A 22,803-nucleotide genomic window follows, 5' to 3' on the forward strand; every position below is an offset into this window, starting at 1 on the left:
ACTCCACTCCTTTCATGAAGACTTTCTCAAATGAGTAGAATAACATTTTCAATGTAAGGACGGAGAACATCTAATCATGTATTTGTGTAAACACTTGTTTTCAGGGCTTCATTCAAATATAATATTTCTTGATTTACTGTACAATTTATCCATATCAAGCTTTAATAAATGTGACCATATTGATGATGACTAGTTGCTAGCATATGCTACTACACATGCACACAGAGCTACTATGCTTTTGAAAGATCCCAAGATATTTTAAAAATCAGAAAAACAGAACCATGACATTTTAGAGCCAGAAGTCAAGAAAGAGGCATGCAGTTCAATAACCCATTTCACTAATGAGGAATCTGTGATCTAACAAGAATAAAAAAGTCAGCCAAAGTCATTTTTCTTGGTTTAATCTGTTTCCCCTAAAATATGCCCTTCCCCCAGCCTTTCAAATGAAATAGATGAAGCATTCAAATTTGTTTTTACATATTTGATTGAGTTCTAGGCTTGGTTATAAAAGACTGGAATGACTCTTTTTAAACCAAAGTTCATGTGGACCCTCAAAAGGAAAAAAAGAAGGATGGAATGAAAGGAGGGGGAAAATCAGTGAGGAAGGGAGGGAGGAAGAGGGAGAAAAAGAGAGAAGAGAAAGAGGAAGGGAATGAAGCTTTCTGGTAGTGGCAGTGTTTTCACAGCAGTAAACACTCGAGCAGCAATGACGTTGCCTGTGTGCTGGCATCCATAGATGGGAAACGCAGGCTACGTCTGGCCGGCTCTATGCTGATTCTGTACTTCTTCCCCATTTGGAATGTTTGCACTCAAAATGCTTTCCTCTGGCATGCTCTCTAATGCCTTTAAAGTAATGTTCTGCCATTCACCTTCTGCCTTAGCTTTACTGACCAAACACGGACACAATCTTGTAAAAAAAAATCTTCACTAGCCACTGAGAGTCTACATAGCTCTGTTATCTTTGGCTCCTGGTCTGCTTCTTTTCATATGACATGGTTTTACTGCCCCTCACAAATCAGTGATCCCATGACCTGAAAATATTGGAAGGTTCAAAGCAGATGAGAAGCAGTTTCTATTTTATGGGAGACTAATACTCATGAACATTTTGGGGAAAACAGTAGAAACAACCCTCCCCTTTCTAAATAAATTAGCATTATGAGAAAGTTAATGCCATTAAGAACAAACAAAATTCTCTTAATTAAAGCATTATACTAATTTGGATTAAATTAATATGTACTCTCTAACTATAAATGAGAATTTATTACTTTCCAAGTAAAAGATGGATTTAATCTTTTAGAAAGTTTTCATTTATAATGGATTCATGTTATATCATTCAACCTTCCTAATCTTCGCAGAGGCCATTATCTTCCTAAACTGGGAACCTTGAGGTTATCTACTACTCTCAGGTTTATCAAAGTCATATGGGATCTTCATATACTAATTTCCTCCTTTTATCTGTTCCTTTAATTTAAGAGATATGACAGAGTAAATAAACTTTTTAAAAGTTAGGAAGTAGAAAAGTTCAGAGTTTATAACAAACATAAATAGAAACAACTTATTCTGCCTTGTTGGCCACTTAAATTTATATTTTCATTTGTTCGTAATCTTGCTGATAAATTTCAAAATCTCCTTGGCCACAAATATCATGCAGGGAGTCCCTAATACATCCTTCCCTTCTCTCTACTCATCCTTGAAGACCCAGGCTTTCTCTCTCCTCTAGAGATAAACAGTCCCAACTTTTCCTCTGCTCCTGTAGCTTTTTTGTAGATCCTTGTACTAAAACAGGTAAGAAATTAAGCATTTATAAATCTGTTCCCTCCACTAGACTATAAGCTCCTGGAGGGGCAGACTTTGTTAATACACCCAGTATGGCAACCAGCATGTACAGACATTCAACAAATATTTGCTAAGTTAAATGGAAATCTAAGACTTCAAGCTCTGATGCCATCAATAATCCTTGTAATTGATGATAGCAATAATTATCACTTTCTGTAGTAATTAAACATTGTAGACTAGATATGCTAGAATTCTCTATCAGTTGATTACACCTTCTACCAGAGATTTCAGCATGGACAGTCTCCTCACATCATCCCTTTTGTTCTCCTTCAAACTTCACTGAGAGTTTATTTTGCTTCAAACACTTTACCTTCTTAGGCTTAAATCATGTTGATGGGATTCTGTCATTAGGATGTGAGCTCCCAAAGACTGTATATTTCTATTGATCCAGCGCTGTGTAGGCACTAATGTACTCATTTTATGTGTATTTATTATTACAACTCTACTGGAAAGAGTTCAAAGAATGCCACAATTCTGTAAAATCACATGCATTTCTCTTCATTATGGAAAAACACAGAAGAAAGAATAACTAATAGTACTTTGGTCTACCAGAAAAACTAAGACATTCGTATTCCAGTTGTGTTTGATAATGGTAATCTCAAGCTTATATACATAAGTACCTAAATGATCTGAAAAATATAAGATTTATATGCATGTCAATTATTCCAGCAACACATTGACAATCTATTACCCTAAGTGAATCTCAATGTATAGAACTGAAAAATATAAGATTTATATGCATGTCAATTATTCCAGCAACACATTGACAATCTATTGCCCTAAGCGAATCTCAATGTACGGAAGTAAGTCCAGTCTTCTATAATTGCAATTTTTGAGAAAGTTATGTTTAAACATATCTATTTATGTTTAAGCTTATGTTTAAAACCAGAGTATTTCTACAGGTCGAAAATTTGTTCCAATGAAGAACAGACTTCTTCATATTTGAACCAGATGATTTAATCGAGTGTTTAACAATGATAGGAATAGCTCTGCTGAAAATAGCCTAACTATAAAACACATGATCACAGAAATATTTCTATGATTTGACATAGCAGTAGTCTAGCCAAAGGAGCATAGTGTTACTTCCTGATTTAAGAAAAGTAAGTCAGAGTTTCCATACTTTTTCATTTTTACCTTAATCTATGAGTACAGACATAAGAGATACCACTTTCCAAAAGACTTTTTCCAAAAACCCTTTATGTTGAAACAGTTAAATTCCATTTTGATTCTACTATGAAATAAGAGCTCTAAGGTTATATATAAGGTAATTCTAAAATGAGTTCTTGGCCAAAATTGTTTTCCTTCTTCAAAACCCATAATTTTTCCTTCTATGGGTTAAGGGGTAAATTTACTTTGATTCTAGAACTTGATTATTTGAAGCTATTTACTAAATGATTTTTGGACAAAAATTAGTAATATAAAACAGAATCTAAAAGAATATACATTATATAGCCATAATGATCACTTACTATAGATAAAGGATAGGGAAACTAAAAGATGTTTTACTTTTTAGGCGTTTAAGAAAATGTTTTGGAACCCAGCTTTTCTCTGCCAAGATATAGACTTCCACCATGCTAAACTGGGCTCTCTTAAACACAAAATATAAAATACGCTGCATGTCCAAGCCACAGATACAGTGTATGAATCTGAATAGTATTGCTATGTATATGTTTTCTTGGTCAAGCCGAGAACCTTAATAGTCTTTATAGTTCAGGCTAAAACAAGTGACTTTGCTTTAATTTTGCTCTCCCGTAACAGCTGGAAATCACCATATATGACTGCCGCATGGGTTGTTTTCCTCACCTCAGCATGTCAGATTGTTAAGTTACATAAGAGATGTATATATTCACATGAAGATTCTCTCTATGAGTCCCCCAGCAGTTATGATGGAAAAGTAAAAACTGTGTTAATTGGGTGGTCAGGATGAAGAGGAGGGCTGTTTACCCACACTGTGTATCTGCTTATGTGTGTGTTTTAAGGAACTATCTGGTGTCACAACTCAACATACGGAAAAACAGAAATATGAAATCCAGAGATATCACAAGACTCAAGAGTGAAATTCCACTTTACTTGAGATTTTTCAGAGCCTTCTTTAACTGGCAGAACACCAGTTCTTTAGATGAATAGTCTTCTTTAGAGTTTAGATCCCTTACTTTCAGCCTATGTGGAGTACTGGCTGAGAACAAGAAAGTCATTCTGTATTAAAGGTCAGAGTGACAAGTTTCATCACCCATGTCACAGTAGATGTGTAACCCTTCATTATATATTAACATGTTAGCTCTCTAAGCAATGGTGCATAATAAATAGATCAATTTTTCAGTCAGAATGGCAAAGGAGACTTAGAGACACAAAGTTAAGATTCAGGCACCACATTCTAATTTAAAAATTTTGGTGGCCTTCTTTCTTTCTCATTAAGTGCAGGCTTAAAAGGAGTCCTTGAAAGTTGCTAATGCAACCAACCACTCCTCTCACAAGACTGTATAGGCTACCTATTCTGACTAAATATGAAATGTCAAATTCCTCAGCTCCCATTCCATATTGCTCACGATTTGAATGAGTCTACTTTGAGGATCTTGTCTTGCTGAGCAGACCCCAAAGAGAAATATATTCTATTATTCCTGCAAATACTAAGTTTCTGCCTAGTAGGAATGTCAAGTATTTTTAGCCAGATAGTTACTTTAAATATTAGTTTCTTGACCCTGGAGTGCTTTAGGGGTTCAATAAAATTTCTAAAACTGTATGCAAAATCTCATGTATATATGCAAATAGACATTTTAAGAGGTGAAGAAGTTAAAGCATAGACCCACTAGAACAATGCCTGGCACACAGTAGTCAAGCAAATATATTTGAAGAAAGGAGAGGGAGGGAGGGGCGAGGAAGGAAAGTAGGAAGAAGGAAGAAATGAAGGAAAAAAGGGAAAAAGAAAAGTCTTCAGATTCTCATAGGGATTTGTGACTCACAGAAGATTAAGAACTACTATTTGTGACTATCAATATGCCAATAAATACCCTAGGGTGGAAAAAAAGCCTCAATTATCTGTGGGCAGAAAATGTGTCTTTCATTTACTTAGTAATAAATTTACACAGAGTTTACTTTTAACCTTCCAAATTGCTTTCGTAATAAAACTGATTACAAGGTTAAGAAAAGACGTAACAAGTCTCCAAGTCTTAGAATTCGTTAAGTTGGAAGAGCTTTTATTCCTCCATGTAGCCTGAAGCCTAGGGTGAAGCTTAAAAAGCACAGATCTGTTAGCATGCTCAGCCATGGAGAGGGTGAATCACTCAGTACAGCTGTGGCTACTGGTTTGCCTTCGTTGGAAAGGTGTCATTCTCAGTCTCTACCATGAAGTGGGAAAGAAGAAGACATTCTGGAAAGCTGGGCAACTTTGTGGCTCCTGCTTGATCGCTCCAAGCCACATATCTTCAAAGCTCTGTCTTATGCATTCTGATGTTCCAGATGGTAGACAAAATCATCAGATATATATATATATACATATATAACAATTCTAGAATATAAGCGATTTAGGAATTATGTTAAGTACACTGTACATGTCTATTTCTTATCTAAATCTGTTTATTTTCTGTATTTATTTGGCACCACAGAATACAAGTAAAATATAAGATATCGTCTCTGCCCATGAGGCATTTATTATCCATGCCACTGTCTTCTCAATAGCCTAATTAGCAGCCCAACTAGTTAACGGTAACATAGTGGCAGATAAAATGTTTTACAAAATGTATTCCAAGTATAGTGAGCAATAGTGATTTCAAATTATGACTCATCATTGTTCTGTAAATTTGACTTCCTTACTGCTATTATTTACTGTGGGTATATACAGGTACACTTTAACTTTGGTACTTTGGAAGAAATTCAAGTTTATACTTCATAAGATGTTCTGTAATAGCCACCAAGAAAATAGCTAGTATTATATTTTAAAACTGTATTCTTTTTATGCATTTCACTCTAGAGAAAGCATTGCAGAATAGATGCTAAGGCTTCTCTTTGCTAGGAAATTGACATTTTAAAAAATTGACTCTCAAGAGAAAAGTGGAAGGTTAATTCCTTCCACCCAGGAAAAATATTAAGTTGTACAGGTTTCCATATTGTCAGCAAAAAGAAACCTTGCTTCTCTGACCATGGGGAGAAAGCAGACGTCGCAAGCCAGAGAAAGGGGGCATAGTCTTCTCACTGATCTGGACTAGAAATGCAGACTCAACTATTTCTATTACCTCACATTACTTGGGGATTTTAGCTGATGTCAAGCTTTCGGTATCATGTTGGTTTAAAGTACTGAAGATGTGTTTTAGAACAAGGACTGGTTTATTTCCAGGATGACGAAGCCAAGATGCAAAGTGCTAAGAGTCAGTGTAATATTCTAATCAACACAGCAGAGATCGGGGTTAGCTGAAACAGTAGTTAATAAATGTCAGGATAATAAAGAAAGGTAACAAATTATCCTTAGATATTCATTTCTTTAAATACTTCTTTTACTTTTTTACATTGAAGAACCATTTACATACAAGAAAATGCACAGATCTTAAAGTGTTCTGCTCAATGAGTTGGCAATAAAACAAACTTATGTAACCAACACTGAAAACAAGATATAAAATATTTTTATCACTCTTTTCCAGTCAACAACCACACCCCATTTCCACCACCAGCCCCAGCAGAGACAACCAATTTTTTGCTTCTGTCACCCTAGATTAGTTTTGCCTGTTCTTAAACGTCATATAAATGGGATTGTACAGCATATCCTCTTTTGCAGATGGCTTGCTTTGCTCAACATGTTTCTGAAATTAATCCATGTTGTCGAATGTATCAGTTATATATATTATACATAAATATATAATTTTTTTTATAGCTGAGTACTGTTCTATTATTATATACTAAAATTTGTTTATATATCAACTATTAATGGGTATCTGGGTTATTCCCAGATATTTTTGCTATTATGAATAAAACTGCTATGAGCATTCGTGTAAAAGTCTTTGTGTAGACCTACGTTTTCATTTCTTTTTCTTTTTTTTTTTTTTGAGATGGAATCTCACTCTGTCACCCAGGCTGGAGTCTGCAATGGTGCAATCTGGGCTCACTGCAACTTGCATCTCCTGGGTTCAAGCAATTCTCCTGCCTCAGCCTCCCAAGTAGCTAGGATTATAGGTGCCTGCCACCACATCCAGCTATTTATTTTATTTTTATTTTTAGTAGAGATGGGGTTTCGCTATGTTGGCCAGGCTGGTCTCCAGCTCCTGACCTCAGGTGATCTGCCTGCTTCGGCCTCCCAAAGTGCTGGGATTATAGACATGAGCCACCGTGCCCGGCCTTTTAAAAATATTTTTGAGATGAAGTCGGGCTTCGTTGCCCAGGCTGGAGGGCAATGGTGCCATCTTGGCTTACTACAACCTCTGCCTTAAGGGTTCAAGTGGTTATCCTGCCTCAGCCTCCCCAGTAGCAAAGATTACAGGCATGTGCCACCACGCTCGGCTAATTTTTGTATTTTTAGTAGACAGGGGGTTTCACCATGTTGACCAAGCTGGTCTTGAACTCCTGACCTTAAGGATCTGCCCACCTCACTTCTCAAAGTGCTGGGGTCACAGACTGAGCCACCACACCCAGCCCATTTCTCTTAAGTAAATAACTATGAATGGAACTTGTTGGATCATATGCTAATTACATGTTTACGTTTATAAGAAATTGCCAAATACTTCTCCAAAGTGGTTGTAACATATCTCTTTCTCACAAGCAATGTATCAAAGTTTCCATTGCTCCACATCCTCATTAACACTTGTCTTTTTAATTTTAGCCATATCAGGGAGTATGTGATATTCTTATTTGGGCTTTAATCTGCATAGGTTTCCAATGTCCAATAAGCATATGAAGAAACACTCAATACAACCTGTTGTTATGGTAAAACGCAAATTAAAACCACAATGAGATATCACTTCAGAATTCCCAGATAATTAAAAGGGCAAACAATATCAGGTTTTGACAAGGATGTGGAGCAAATGGGAAGTCTTAGACATTATTGTAGAGAGTATAAATAGGCACATAACTGTTCAGCAGTATCTACCAAACAAACCCCTACACTATGTCCCCATCAATTTCATTCCTAGGTATAAACCCAAGACAGATAAGCACGCATATCCACCTAAAAAACATAGACCAGAATGTTCATGGCAACTTCATTCAGAATAGCTCAAATTTGGAAATAACTCATCTATCGACAGGAGAATAAATTAACAGGCTGTAATATAATGATGCAGTGGAATATTACACAGAATAAAAAGCAAGAAACTATTGCTATATGCAATAACTTCGAAGTACCTGATCAATAATGTTAAGAATCTTTTCATATGACTATTGGTATTTATATCTTCTTTTTTAAAGTGTCTCTTCAAATATTTTGCTAATTTTTAAGTCGGCTTGCCTTTCTGTTATTAACTTCTCAGTGTTATTTATATATTCTCAACATAGTACTGTGTCAGATATATGTACATGTTCTCAACATTTTTTCCTAGTCTGTGGTTTCTCTTTCCATTTTCCTAAAGGTATCCTAAGAACAGAAGTTTTTAATTTGATGGAATTTTTACTTTTGATGAGGTACAATTTATCATTTTTTGTTTTATAGTAAATGCTTATAAGCATCATTTTAAATCTAGTGTTTGGTAATACTACCTTTATTTTTAATAAAAAGTTATTTATTTCATTGCTTTTATAAAAGTGAAAAAAATTCTTATTTCATTTGCAGATAAAACATCTATAGCATAAGCCTTTCTGTTTAAACCACATGGCCATGGTTTAAAAGGGCCAGGAGGAAATAGCAATGTGACCTGTTTTCATGGATCATAATTAAGATATCAAGTTAAAATAGTGAAAACTTCTTAAATATCAAATCACAAATCTTAATAAGCATAAAAGAAGTTGAGGGAGACATCTATAAAAGTGCTTTTTAGAATTTAAATAAAGTTCTATAAAGGAACTTTATATTATACACACACATATATATATATGCATTATACATCATCTTGTTCACGTAGATAAAATTAACATTTTCCCACATTACATATCTCTTCCTTGAACTATTAAATTTCCCATGATGAGGATGTATGGTATTCTTACAACTCAAAATTACTTCTAGGAACTTTAAGGTAAATGTTACTACTATCTATAACCTTGAGAACCAGAGTAGTTCCTAGGTAAGCTGCTAAAATTACTTACTGCTTTGCGTTTCTACACAGGAACCACAGAGGTTCCTTAATACCTGTTGGCTAATGCTCCAAAATAAAAACTAAAGAAATAGTTGTGAACTTTTAAATTAAGCTTTATTGGTAGCTTTGAATAAAGAAATCCATTAAAAACAATTCAGTACTCATTGCAGATATTTAATTGTGCACATTTAATGCAAGGAATTAAGTATTATAGGGGACTGGAAAGCACCTTTGCCCTGAAGGTGCATGCACTCTAATAGAGAAACTAGGACATAATATTCTACGTAAGGTAAAATATAAGCACAATAGTAATTGCCTTTATTTCTAGCTCAGATTTAGCATGTTATTTTGAAGATATATGTGTACATGTCTGTCTTTTGTGCTAGGATGGTAAACTATAAGGAGGAAGGGATGTATCTTACTCGTTACTTCCAAAACTCAACACAGAATCAGTATCAACAGACAGGTGCTCAATAGCAAATGAGCAAGCAAGCGCAATGTAAGTACAACATAAAAGACATATATGCTGCAGTGAGATATCGCAGCTATACACGGGAATCACAAAAACATCCAGGGAGGTAAAGTTCCATCTGGGTTTTGAATTATGAGTAGAATTTATCTGGTAGAGCTTGGTCACAATGAGGGAGAGAATTCAAGGAGAAAAACAGAAATATTTAAAAGCATGAAGGTAAGAGTGTTCTGGGAAAGTGTATATGTAGTTGTGTTTACTTGAAGCATTAGGCAAGTGTGCAACAGGAGTAGCAGACTTGGCCTGAAAGGGAAACTGTGATCTCACTACAGTAAGCTTTAAAGGTTAGGTGAAAATTTTTACTTGGTAGGCATTTAAGATTTTGAGAAGGAAAGCAACTTGATTAGGCTTATGCTTTAGGAAGATAAATATAGCTGTGGTTTTGGATGGAGGGGATAAACCAGATGTGAATTATAAGGCAAATGACATATCCTTTTTATGAATTGCTGGATTCAATTTGCATTTTTTCCTTTTTTATTGTGTTAAAATATTAAAAACATTAAATTTACAAGTTTAACCATTTTTAAGTATGCAGTTCAGTGGCATTAAGCACATCCATAATATTGTGCAGCCATCACCACTATCCATCTCCAGAACTTTCTCATCATCCCAAACTAAAACCCAGTATCCATTAAAAGATAACTGTCCACTGTCCATTCCCTGAAGCCCTAGAAAACCACTATTTTACTTGCTGTCTGGATGAATTTGACTACTCTAGGTACCTCACAGAAGTGGAATCGTACAATATTTGTCCTTTTGTGTCTGGTTTATTTAACTTAGCATAATGCCTTCAAGTTTCATTCATGTTGTAGTACACATCATAATTTTACTCTCTTTTAAGGTTAAACAATATTCCATTGTGTGTGTATATAACATTTGGTTTACCCATTCATTCATTGGTAGATGTTTGGGTTTTTTCCACCATTTGGCTATTGTGAATAATGCTACTATAAACATTATTTTGTTCATATTTTGCTGAGGATTTTCGTATCTATATTCACAAAAGACACTAATCTGTAATTTTCTTTTCTTGTAATGTCTTTGCCTTGTGTTGGTATCAAGATAATGCTGCCCTCATAAAATGAGTTGGAAAACCCTCTTCTACCTTCTGAGAGATGGTGTAGAATTGGTATTAGTACTCCCTTGAATATTTGGTAGAATTCACCAGTTAAACTATCTGAACTTGGGAGTTTTATTGGATTTTTAATGGCAAATTCAATTTCCTTAATAAATATGGGACTATTCAGGTTACCTATTTTTTCTTGAGTGAATTTTGATGATTTGTGTTTCTCAATGAATTAGTCCATTTCATCTATGTTGCCAAATTATAGTATTTCCTTATTATCCTTTTAATGTCTGTAGCTAGCCCCTCTTTCATTTCTGATATTGCTAATTTATGTCTTCTCTTTTCTTTTTTTTCCCCTTCATCACTCCGGCCAAGTGTTTATCAGTTTTTTGATTCTTTTCAAAAATAATCAGGTTTTGGTTTCACTAATTTTCTCTAAATAGTTTTTTTGTTTTTTACCTCATTGATTTCTCTTTTTGTTTCCTTCCATTTGCTTTGGCTTTAATATACTCTTCTATTTTCTTTAAGTGAAAGTTTGAATTACTGACTTAAGAACTTTCATCTTTTCCAATACAAGTATCTGATGCTATAAATTTCCCTCTTCTAAGTTCAACTTTGGTTGCATCTGAAATATTGTATTTTCATTGTTATTCAGTTCAAATGTTCTCTAATTTTCTTTCTTCTTTGACATGAGTTTTTCAGAAGGGTGCTATTTAACTTCCAAACATTTGGCAATATTTCAGATATCTTTCTGTTCTTGATGTCTAATTCAATTCCTTTGTGATCCAATAATATACTTTGTTTGATTTCAATTCTTTAAAAACTTTTAAGGTTTGCTTTATGACTACGATAAGCTTTATCTTGGGGAATGTTTCATGAGCACTTGAGAAGAATGTGCATTCTGCTGTCGTTCTATAGAATGTAATATAAGTGACATATAGAATGTAATATGAATGACAACTGTGTTGAGTTAGCTGATAGTGTTGTTCAGGTCTTCCACATACTTGCTTGCTGTTTTCTGTCCTCTTGCTCTATTGATTATAGGAAGTGGAGCACTGAAGTCTCCAAGTGTGATTGCAGAATAAAAAAAAAAAACAAAACTCCTTTCAGTTCTATCACTTTTTGCTTCACACACTTTGAAGCTCTATAGTTAGGTGCATACACATTAATAATTATTATGCCTTTTGTATAAATTTATCTACTTTGTCTGTTATTAATCTAGACACCCCAGTTTTCTTTCCATTAGTATTTGCATGGTATATCTTTCTTCATCATTTTACCTTTAACCTAACTACATCATTACATTTAAAATGGATTTGGTGTAGAAAGCATATGCTTTTTTAATGCAATCTGGCAATCTCTGTCTTTTAATCAGTATGTTAGGCCATTTACATGTAACATAACTACTGATATGGCTGAACTTAGGTAGGTCTACCACTTTATTTTTCGTAATTTTTGTATTTTTAGTAGAGACAGGGTTTCACCAATCAACTCAGGTTTATATAAGAAGTTCTGTTTTGCCTTCTTTGGATGATGCTTCCCATGTCAGCTCCATTTTCAAAGGTGTTTATGTCTACCCTATACACATACCAGTTAGTCTGAAATTTGGAATAATGGTTTATATTATAAGTTAATTCTAACATCTGTTGTTATTTCCTTGGTTCTGTTACATGTATGTAGCTCACAGGTGAGCCCAGGATTTGCATCAGTTCCTAGAAAGAATTAGGAGATCTCCTTATCAAGCTCCCTCCTCTAGAATCACTCCCACTCGTCAGCTCTCAGGGGCCTTTTTCCCAGTCTTCTGACTACAAAGTCAGAGTTTATCTCAGGGTTTTAGACTCTCACACTGTCAGGCAGTCTGTACAGCAAGAGAAAATAAAAATATATGATGGGATTTTCCTCACATTCTTCAGACCACAGGGGCCATTGTTCCCAGTTCCTCTGGCAGAGAAAGCCTCTTTCCTGGGATTTTAGGTGCCCATGCCACCACCATGACCACCACAGCAGCAGTTCAGCTTTCCCTGCAACTGGCTTCAGGGTAGGGATAGAAGAGAAAAAGAGAGGTAGGGAAAGGAAACGGGGAAGTTTTTAGAAAGAGGAGTTTCTCTCAGGTTTTGTTATTTTTTTTTCCCAGAGTTCTGTGACTTGGTGCATGTCAAAGCCAGTCGATAAAAGAGGAAAGAATAAATCCAGAAGCTCACCACCACACCAGTTTTTCTTCAAGTTCTGATTGCTCTCTTCAGTGTGTCTGTTATCATTTACTTTCAGAGCCCCTAGTTAGTTGCTTTTATAATCTGATCAGAACTTTTAGTTGTAACCAGTGGGAGAGATATATTGTAGTGAACTTAGTCTATTTTTGATGATGCCAGAAGTTCAATCCCTTTTTGCTACGAGGGGTTATGAAACATCCCAAGTAACACATAATGAAAATCTGAACTGGAATAGAAGTGGGAATGAAAAGGAGAGAAGCTACAGAACCACTAAGACTTAGTAACATGGTTATGAAGACTTAAAAAGGTTAAATATTACCATACATACTTAAAAAAAAAACTTATAGAAAATCCTAGCTTTACAAATGATTTGTCAATACAAATGGGCATTAGGAGTATTCTGCCCTGCTGCTAAGGAAATTACATTCTTGGCATCTATACAGGTTTATTCTTGAATGGATTTTCCTACAGAAATAATCCTACAAATGCTAGTGCTCACCATCATAGCAGTTTTTCCATTTGGTTCTTTTTTATACCTATTTTTATGCCTCAGGTCTTGAAGTTATGGTTTCTTGGTTCAAATGGTGTTTCCATCTCAAAACAGTCATGGACCACAGTGTATTACTTAATCCCTTTAAACTTAGTATTCTCATTTATAAAACAGGAATAATAGTATTTCCAAGAAAAAGTTATGGGATAACCCATATAAAGCCTGAGCACAGTGCTTGGCAGACAGTAAGTGCCCAGTAAATGTTTTACTGAATACACGAAATTTTTGCCCTAACTTTAACAGCCATCTTATTTACTTTTAAAGTTCAAACACGTCAAACTCCATCATAACAATGTTTAAACGCTTTAAACAATGTAGAAACCCTTTTCTGTAGTAATCTATTTTGTGTTTGAATGAAGTTACTTTACCTAACAAGCATCTTTTTTTGGCTGAATAGTTTGGGAATTTCATTTCTTTATTTTATTCATCTAATTCAAGAAAGAGATTTTTTTTCTCTCCTAATGAATCTAAAAAACTGTAAAAAAAAAAAAAAAAACAAAAAAAAAAAAACAAAAAAAAACAAACTTTACCACAAACCTCTACCTGAAATGCCCAAATATGGCTTATGAATTACACAAACAAATGTGAAATGCCAAGACCATATAGATTCTTGACTATATAGAATATCTTGAGGAAACAGAGTCTTCTTAAAAAAACAATCCTGAGTGAAGCTGAGTTCCTTGCCCAAAGAATGACCAACCAATCTATATGCCACCAAAGAACATACAAACCATACATAATTATTATATAACATATCTGAATTGTATGAAAACATTTCAGAGGTATTGGAGACTCTGACAGCACCTGTGGTAAACCCTTCTGTGTACCTTTGATGCCAGGGACTGAAAAGGCTTGCGCAAATAACATAAAACCAAATGACTCTGGCTGCAAAGGCAATCAGTATCAGATATAAACAAGGGAAAAACAAAAAAGCAAAATGAATCCAGAAAAGTAAATAGATCTATTCCCTTTGACTCTTTGTTGTTCAACTGATTCTATTTCTTTTGCATGGAAATTTATTAGAAGCATTTTAATGTGCATCCCAAAGGCTGCCTTAAATTTGCATCCATGTTTAATAGCAGAGAGAGCAGTACAGGTGCTATGGAAAAGCAATGGAAGTTAAATCAGAATCTGTGGGTTTTTACAGTTTGTCACCTCACTAAGTCTCAGTTTTCTCATCTGCAAAACAGCAGTGAAAATGTCTACTCTATAAAATTGTGATTATTAAATATGGTAAATGAAAATAATTATAAAATATGGAAACATAAATGAAAATATGAAAAACAAATAAATGAAAATAGAACAGTGCCATTCAATAGAAATATAAGTTGAACCACGAACATGAGCCACATAGGCAATTTTAAATTAAAAAACGCAAAGAAACATGTGAAATTAATTTTAATAATATATTTTATTTTGCCCAATTTATCCAAAACGTCATTTCAACATTTTAATCAATATAAAATGATTAATAATTGAGAGGTTTTTTTTTTTAACATTCTTCTTCTTTTTGTCCTGTCTGAAAATTGGTGCCTATTTGATACTGACAATACAGCTGCATTCAGACTAGCCACATTTCAGGTGCTAAACAGCCATGGTAGCTAGTAACTATCATACTGGACAGCATATGCTTAGAACCAAGGTGAGGCTTCACACATGTTTACTAGATTCAAATAGTATTTCCTATCAGATAAGCCCTGTGAGACTTGGGAAGGTTATTTTTAAAATTGATGCATTAAAGAGAGCTTGTGTTTTTATATTGGTATAGTAGTTAATATGTGATACGTAAGAAGAATTTAAAATAAAATATTCCCTATAAATGACCAGACTATATACTTGACCAAAATAAAAGCAACCAAAAATGACGACTATAGGTCACTTTGTAGTTATTTTATTAGGACTAAAATTATATGTTAATTTGACATAGAATCTAATAATCTAAAAAAAAAACCTGACATAACTATAAGTACACAAAACAATTCAAACTATAAACAGTTCAAACTGGCATTTCCGTAGAGAAGGAAAGGGTCCTGGAGTTGGAAATCCAAGTCTTTAGTAATAAACTACAATTGCGAAAGTATACCTTTCATCAAAAAAACATGAGAAGAAATCACAATATTTTTCTATATTGCAAAAGTTTTCATTTCACAGGACCTGCCATGAGTAAGTCATATTATAGTTTCAATAGCTTTATTTTTTTCCTCTCATAAAAATTTATTCTCTAAATTAGAGGATGACCACCCATTATGACAATTACTTATCGCATCATTTTAATGCCTCTTAATGACTCATTGGGGTTAAAATGTCAAATATTCATACTACATTCATTATTAAAATTACACTGAATAGTATAAGGTAGGCAAATTCTTGTATCTTGAGCTCAAAGAGTAGAATGAAAAATATAAAGAAACATTTCTTCACTGCAAGGTCTTTATGAAAGCTGTCCACAAAGCCTAAGGTGGATGTATGTGCACATGCATACACACATATGATATATTTAGTATTATGTTCTTGTTTTCTGTGGGTGGAGACGTCCCTGCAACTGGCATATTTTCAGCAATCTTCCTCTGGGCTGACCAGCAGTGCAACACAAGTGGAGGGTAAAATGTACTATTAGAAAGGCAATGACTACTTCATTTCAAATCTGACAAGGACTATTTAGTTACCTACTACAACTTCTACATTACAAAGGGCTATGACATTCTTAATGATTGATAGAAACTTTTTGGACTTTGATTTTTTATTTACTTGTATTCAGAAGATGGCACTTCTACAATACAGGCCCTCAAACACTTTGTCCGCACACTCGGCCAGAAGCGACACATAAAGAAAAGGTGCTAAAGCAGACTTCTTTCAGGGTGCCACCTATGTGCCTCTCTGCAGTCTCCTTACTAAGAACTTGCCTCACTCAGCCCTGTTCAGGCTTAAGATCTGCAATGGGTTCACACTACAAATTGGTAAAGCTTCAAAAGACAGGGTTTAAAGATTTATATCATCATATTTATATTCACTTAAACTCTTCCGAGGAAGAATCTATTCCATCAATTAGATATGCATTTCCTAAACATTAGCGTTTGTTAAAATACAGACCACGCCCCATAGCCACTGATACCAAATTCAAACACAATGGCATACACTGTACCATTTTAAACACTTGGCCAAATTTCAGAAGTAAAACTACCCAATGTAGTAAGAAAGACTCACATCTGGCATTTCTGTACAGAAGGAAAGGGTCCTGGAGTTGGAAATCCAAGTCTTTAGTAATAGGTTCTGTCCTATTTTCCATGCTCAGCCTATTCATAATGGTGAATCCGTGCTTTGGAGAAGCAGACCTAAAAATCACAAGGGGTCAGAGGGAAATCAATAGACAAATTGCTTGGTATGCGATATTTTCAGTATAAGTATATTCTGATGTAGCTCTCAACCTTTGTTTGCATATACAGCTTTATGCAAGCAGCCTGTACACATACTTCTTTACCACTGGCTTCATTATAGACTAATTCCCATAATGCAGCAGCACTGTCAACATGACTCGTTTCATAAAATTGAGTTATACTTTCTTATTTGTGGCGTGTGTGTATGTGTGTGTGTGTGTGTGTGTACAGTTGTTTATTTCTCTACCTAGCTTGTAAATTCCTTTAAGGCAGGGTAACTACTTTTTAAAACATTACTGACTTTTAAAGAATACTTTTTAAAAGTTAAATTAATTAAAGATATTTTTAAACAATCTTGGTTGTTAAAGTATACATCACAATTATATGAAGAAAATTTTCATAGAAAATGTTAAGTGTTAGTCTGAAATTGAGGGCTGCAAAATCTCTTAGTGATACGAAGCAACTCTGGACAATGAACTTATGAGATTACAGAGCCTAAACTAGAAGTTTATATAACAACGCAAATGGCAGATACTTTGTTTTCTTCAATGCAAAGCAAACAGCTACATAGATAAACCACTATAAAAGTTTTTCTCTATAAAAATGTGACATTTAGTGACGTTTTATTTTCATTTCACTCAATAAACCTTGAACACCTACTCTGCCAGGCAAAAAGAATCCAAATTATACTGAGTATAAACTCTAACAACTACATGTGCATTTGTCTACCCTTGGGTGACAGCCATATAGTAATTCAACTGTGTAACTTCTGGTGACAAATGAAACACTACATACTTACACACTGAAGCTGAAGCAAGCAGAATTCATTTATTTACTTTAAATGAGGGTGCTAGGGCTGTTATTAACAAACCCACAGAAATGTTATGAGCAACAGGAAGACAAGTTGTTTAATGTCTTAGTTTTACGTTACTTCTATTTGATGCTGATCAAGGAACACAGCTACGTAACACTGCCAGGATTTTCTTCTGAAACCTCCAATTTTAAAATTGATGGGAGGCGATCCTTGCCCAGCTTTTTTTACAAAGGGGTAAAGCGGTGGTAAGCATACAACCAACACCAGAAATAATCATGATAATCATTTCTACTTAAATTCAGAGGAAGAATAAAAACAAACTCCCCAAGAGCTCTCTTAGGGGGTCCTCTGGAAGTGTCAGGTTCAGAAATTACCAGTGGGTGTCTCTATGAACTCTCTATTACAGAAAGGAAGGCATAGGAGGAAATAAACGATTTTTTAAATGGGATTAAGTGTTTTCATACAAGACTGAGAATCTGATTCTTCACGTATTTCATTATCACAACAGGATCTCACCTCTTTAATAGTACAGCTGCTATACCATCTCATAATTTAGAAAATAGGCCAAGGGGATAAATGTGCCAATTGCTCTAAAGCAACTTCTTCTATAAGAGAAGTCAAAATATATCACTGCCAGCTCCATTCTCTGTACCAACACCCCCCCCACACACCTTGAGTTTTACATGCTTTTTGTAATTCTCTACTGAAGAAAGACCTCAACATACTAGGATCTGGGAGGTTTTTGTTTTGCAGGGGATAAGGGAGGCATCCTATTCTTGAGGAGTTAGATTTGGAGAAGAGACTAAAAAACAGGAAAGGATTTTGTTTTCAACTTCATGTTTTGTTTAATTCAGAGCTCCATTAGAGACATGGAGTATAGTAAGAAATCTGAAAATACAAACTTGTATTTGGTTTGGGTGCAAAAAAGAAAATATTTGTATGATTTGTTACTCTTCCACAGCTAAAAAAAAAAAAAAAAAAACAACTCTACTGAAAGTTCCCCAAATCAATCATTAATACATACCAATACATCTTTTCTGTCACTTCTCCAAGAAGTAATAATGCCTGTTGTGAGAAATGCATGACAGTGCACCCTGCATGCATGGCACACAGTACAGTTCAACCCTGTGCCTTCCGTGGTGAACTTCAGAATCCTCAAGAGCAGTCATACGCTACTGAATAAACTTGCCTTGGGGCATGCTCTGGTGCTGGATGTTCGGCAACATAATGCAGACTAATATGCCAAGGGTTCTTGGGTACTCCAAGGCTTTTCTGAGACTGTAAAGAACCTGACCTCGTCACCTAGTGTGCTGGCCTTGCCACCCATTCCTTCTTCCCGCTCCCAGTGCTGCCTCCATATAAAAGTTTTTTCTCCTCCTAAAAAAGTTTTTCTCTATAAAAATGTGACAGACTGGAACAGACCTTCCTCCCCTGCAGCTGAGCTCCCTCCTCCCCAGCACACACAGACCTCCATCATGCATGCACTTTGCCCCCCACGGGCCTCTCTGTGCTGTTCTGGTCCTGCTTTTATCTTTCAAGCTGACTCCTCTGTATCCTTGCTGGCCCTCAAACCTAGCCATAAACCCTCATCGGTTTCCTTTTCATACTCACTCCTTCAGGGAACAGCTTTTCTTTCATGGCTTCAACTACCAAAATACTTCAGACAACTCCAAACCATCTCCACCACCGCCCCTACTCTGAGGGGCTAGACACCTCCACCGGAATGTCCTGCTACCACTCCAAGTCATTACTTCAAAGTAAAACGAGGGCTGATCCTCAAACCATATTCTTGATCTCTGTCTTTCTATTCTACCAATGCTTCTGTCATTCTCAATCTTCCATGTTCAAAATATTGTCATTTAAAAAATTTCACCATTGCAATCCTCTTTCCATTTCAGTTTCTATCATTCTAACCCAAACTCTCATCACTTCATATCTACTCCACTGCAATAATCCTCTCACTGTCCTGACTCCAGTTTCTTCTAGAACCAGTGCATCCCCATGAAGTTAATACACTGACTTTCCCCACACATTTCCTCTATTACTCTCCTGTTCATAAGCCTTCAGTAAATTCCTACTGCTAAGAAAATAAAACTCGCCGGGCGCAGTGGCTCATGCCTGTAATCCCAGCACTTTGGGAGGCGAAGGCGGGCGATCACTTGAGGTCAGGGGTTCGAGGCCAGACTGGCCCACATGGTGAAACCCTGTCTCTACTAAAAATACAGAAATTAGCTGGGCGTGGCAGAAGGCACCTGTAATCTCAGCTACTCGGGAGGCTGAGGTGGGAGAATCGCTTGAACCCAGAAGTGGAGGTTGCAGTGAGGAGAGATCGCGTCACTGCACTCCAGCCTGGGCGACAGAGGAAGACTCCATCTCAAAAAAAAAAAGAAAAAGAAATCTCAAAATCTTTAGTTTGCCATTCCAAGCCAGCAAATCTCTTCACCCTTGCTAACTACTGTAAACCAATATAAACCCTCTGCACTATAGTCATTTTTCTTACTGTCCCTTTAACACACCAGGTTCTATGCCTCTGCTTTTGCCATTCTTCCTGTTGAGACTGCCTTCCCTCTCCTCTATGCAAGCTACGTTCTACCTTATTCCTGAGGCCCAACTCAAGACCTATCACTCTATAAAGCAGTGGTGTCCAATCTTTTGGTTTCCCTGGGACACCTTGGAAGGGGAAGAATTGTCTTGGGCCATGCATAAAATATATTAACACTAACAATAGCTGATCAGCTTTAAAAAAAATCCCATAATGTTTTTGAAAGTTTATGAATCTCTGTCAGGCTACATTCAAAGTCATCCTGGGCCACATGTATCCCACGAGCCACAGGTTAGACAAGAATGTTATAAAGGTTTCCACATCACAGCAGCCCATTCATTGCTCAGAATCTATCCACCGGCACCCAGGATACTCTATTCTGTATTGTGGCTTACCATAAACATGAATATACATAGAAAGAAAATACACTTGTGTGTGTATAATTCCTATCTCCTGAATGAAACTTACCCCTAGAAAGGTTTATATTAGGTCTTTGAATTTCATCTTTGTACCCTCACTGAAGGTGATGGCCTTTGGCTATGACATTTTTTTTATTGTAAAGTTTATTTATTGAGACAATATACATAATGCATTTGTGATTTGATATTAATAATATCTGATAACAAGAAATGACTAAAAACATGAGTTTATTGAATCTATCCTGAAACATATTCTATTAACTGAACAATGGAGGACTGAAAGACAACTTCAATTTTGGACCATGCTTTTTTAGTCAGGGGTGGGAGAAAAGACCCTTTTCCAAACATTAATTGAACAATCTAGTATGTCTCATAGTGTTCTTCTAGCTCCTTGCCAATGCATTATATTCAAGAACTTTGTGCCATTCATTTGAATTAAAGAATATTTAATTTATTTTAAGCAGAACCCAGTCAATGATTTAAGTTCATCTATACTGAAGTTTAAATTATATTCTGAAATTAGCATTCATCACAATATACCAGGTGACATTATTCAGTATTCCCTTCTTCATGTCAACTAATAATTTCAAACTGAAATTTAATTCTTTTACTTCTCTTTGAAATAAAACTGCATGCAACTGAAGAAGAGTGACACAATTGACCTAAAATATTATTTCAAAAATTGTTAGTTTCTTCATAATGGTAAAACACTCTTACCTTGTATAAACAAATAAGGTTCCTTCCACATCAGTCTTCTCCTAAACAATAAAAACAAAACACATAAGACATGTATGTTCTCTTCATTCACAAAGGTATAAAACAAACTTCTCATAGAACAGGAATTATATCCAACTTCAAGTAGGTGAAACTGCAATGGGCCAAATATACCCAACATGAGGAGCTGTTCTCAGAAAAGTGAGAAAGCAAGTTCTGTGCTCTGCAGATTAGGCAGCAGGAAGTAGTCTTTATTTTGTCATTTATAAAATAAACCACCGTTATCTCTCTTTACCGAAGACAGGGATAGCAGCATACCTATAGCTAAAACAACGAGAAAATAAATGTGCTCTGTGGATTTAATGAGAAAGAAGTGTGCTGCCTTTTTCTCCATCCACCACACTGGGTATAGGGCAAGCTGCAGACATCACGGATGTCTGTATTTCACTGTCCTTCATTTTATTTTCTGGGTTCATTTTCTCTTGACATATCCAGTCACTTAGGAGAACAGATGATCTGTTAATAACCCTACTTTGACTGCTAGATAGATAGAGCATGCCAGAGTTCTTAGGTGAATCAATCAACTACTTAGTGTATTATATTTACAGTCATCTGAAGTTAAGTTAGACAAGTATTACCAATAGGACTCGAGAAATTTGCCTGAGAAAATCTGGGAGAGGTGGTAAAGTTAAAATGATGGTTCATTTGACATTTCTTTTCCATTTCTCCAAAGGTAGGAAACCAGGCCATTATGATAATGTTCATCAATATAATGCATACTAAAAACACACATATACGTATCCAGATGTTTTATTCACCAGTAACCAGACCCATTGTAATTCGGAATTTAAAATGTACTTTTGCAATTGACATGGTTTAATTTCAGCATTCCATTTAAGCTCCTGATATTTTATAATTAATATTCATGACCATAATCATTCAATATTTAAGTACTCTGTAACTTTGGTGAAAAATACACCCTTTGAAAAAAAAGTATAACATCAAAACAGCAATTTTTAAAAGGCACACAAGGCATGATCCTCTCACATACTCAAGTGATTTCAGCAAATTTTCATTCACTTTAATTCAGTGGGTCTCAAAGTGTTATCCCCAGATCAGCGGCATCAGCATCACTTGGGAACTTATTAGAAATGCAAACTCTTGAGCTCCTGCCCAAACCTACAGAATCAGAAACTCTGGGGATGGTGGTCAGCAATCTGGTTTTTATTAAACTTTCCAGGTGATTCTGATGTAGGCTAGTTTGAGAACCACTGCCTTAGTTCAACAACATACACTCTGCCCTTGAAACTATATTAGGAGTCCTGAAAACAAAATCCATTATGTCACAAATTACATCAAACTATCATCAAGAGTAAATGGCTATCAAAATCACTGCTTAGTAACAAAATGTTTAATCACAAGATGTTTATTATTATGGAATGTGAAATTATAAATAAAAAATTTTGGCCAGGCACAGTGGCTGATGTCTGTAATCCCAGCACTCTGGGAGGCCAAGGCAGGAGGATCGCTTGTGGCCAGGA

The 22,803-nt window shown here is 35.5% G+C and overlaps 2 protein-coding genes across 40 annotated transcripts in view; one reads left to right on the forward strand and one right to left on the reverse strand.

Moving 5' to 3' along the window:
- Positions 1 to 22,803, reverse strand: part of DCP1B (decapping mRNA 1B) — a 53,243-nt gene that overhangs the window by 25,505 nt on the left and 4,935 nt on the right. For 4 of the 5 annotated variants that reach the window (XM_032254297.1, XM_032254294.1, XM_032254296.1 and 1 more), the window contains 2 exons: positions 21,266 to 21,306; positions 16,604 to 16,731 (listed from right to left, as the gene is read on the reverse strand). In XM_032254297.1, the coding sequence (XP_032110188.1) occupies positions 16,604 to 16,731; positions 21,266 to 21,306 (169 nt within the window). Of the gene's footprint in view, positions 1 to 7,607; positions 7,611 to 15,401; positions 15,430 to 16,603; positions 16,732 to 21,265; positions 21,307 to 22,803 lie in introns of all 5 variants that reach the window. The other variant, XM_032254295.1, reaches the window with a different exon arrangement.
- Positions 1 to 22,803, forward strand: part of CACNA1C (calcium voltage-gated channel subunit alpha1 C) — a 703,883-nt gene that overhangs the window by 1,663 nt on the left and 679,417 nt on the right. The window lies entirely within an intron of this gene.

This window comes from Sapajus apella, unplaced genomic scaffold, assembly GCF_009761245.1.
Source record: "Sapajus apella isolate SASKATOON/1434 unplaced genomic scaffold, GSC_monkey_1.0 scaffold86, whole genome shotgun sequence".
Taxonomy (NCBI): Eukaryota; Metazoa; Chordata; class Mammalia; order Primates; family Cebidae; genus Sapajus; species Sapajus apella.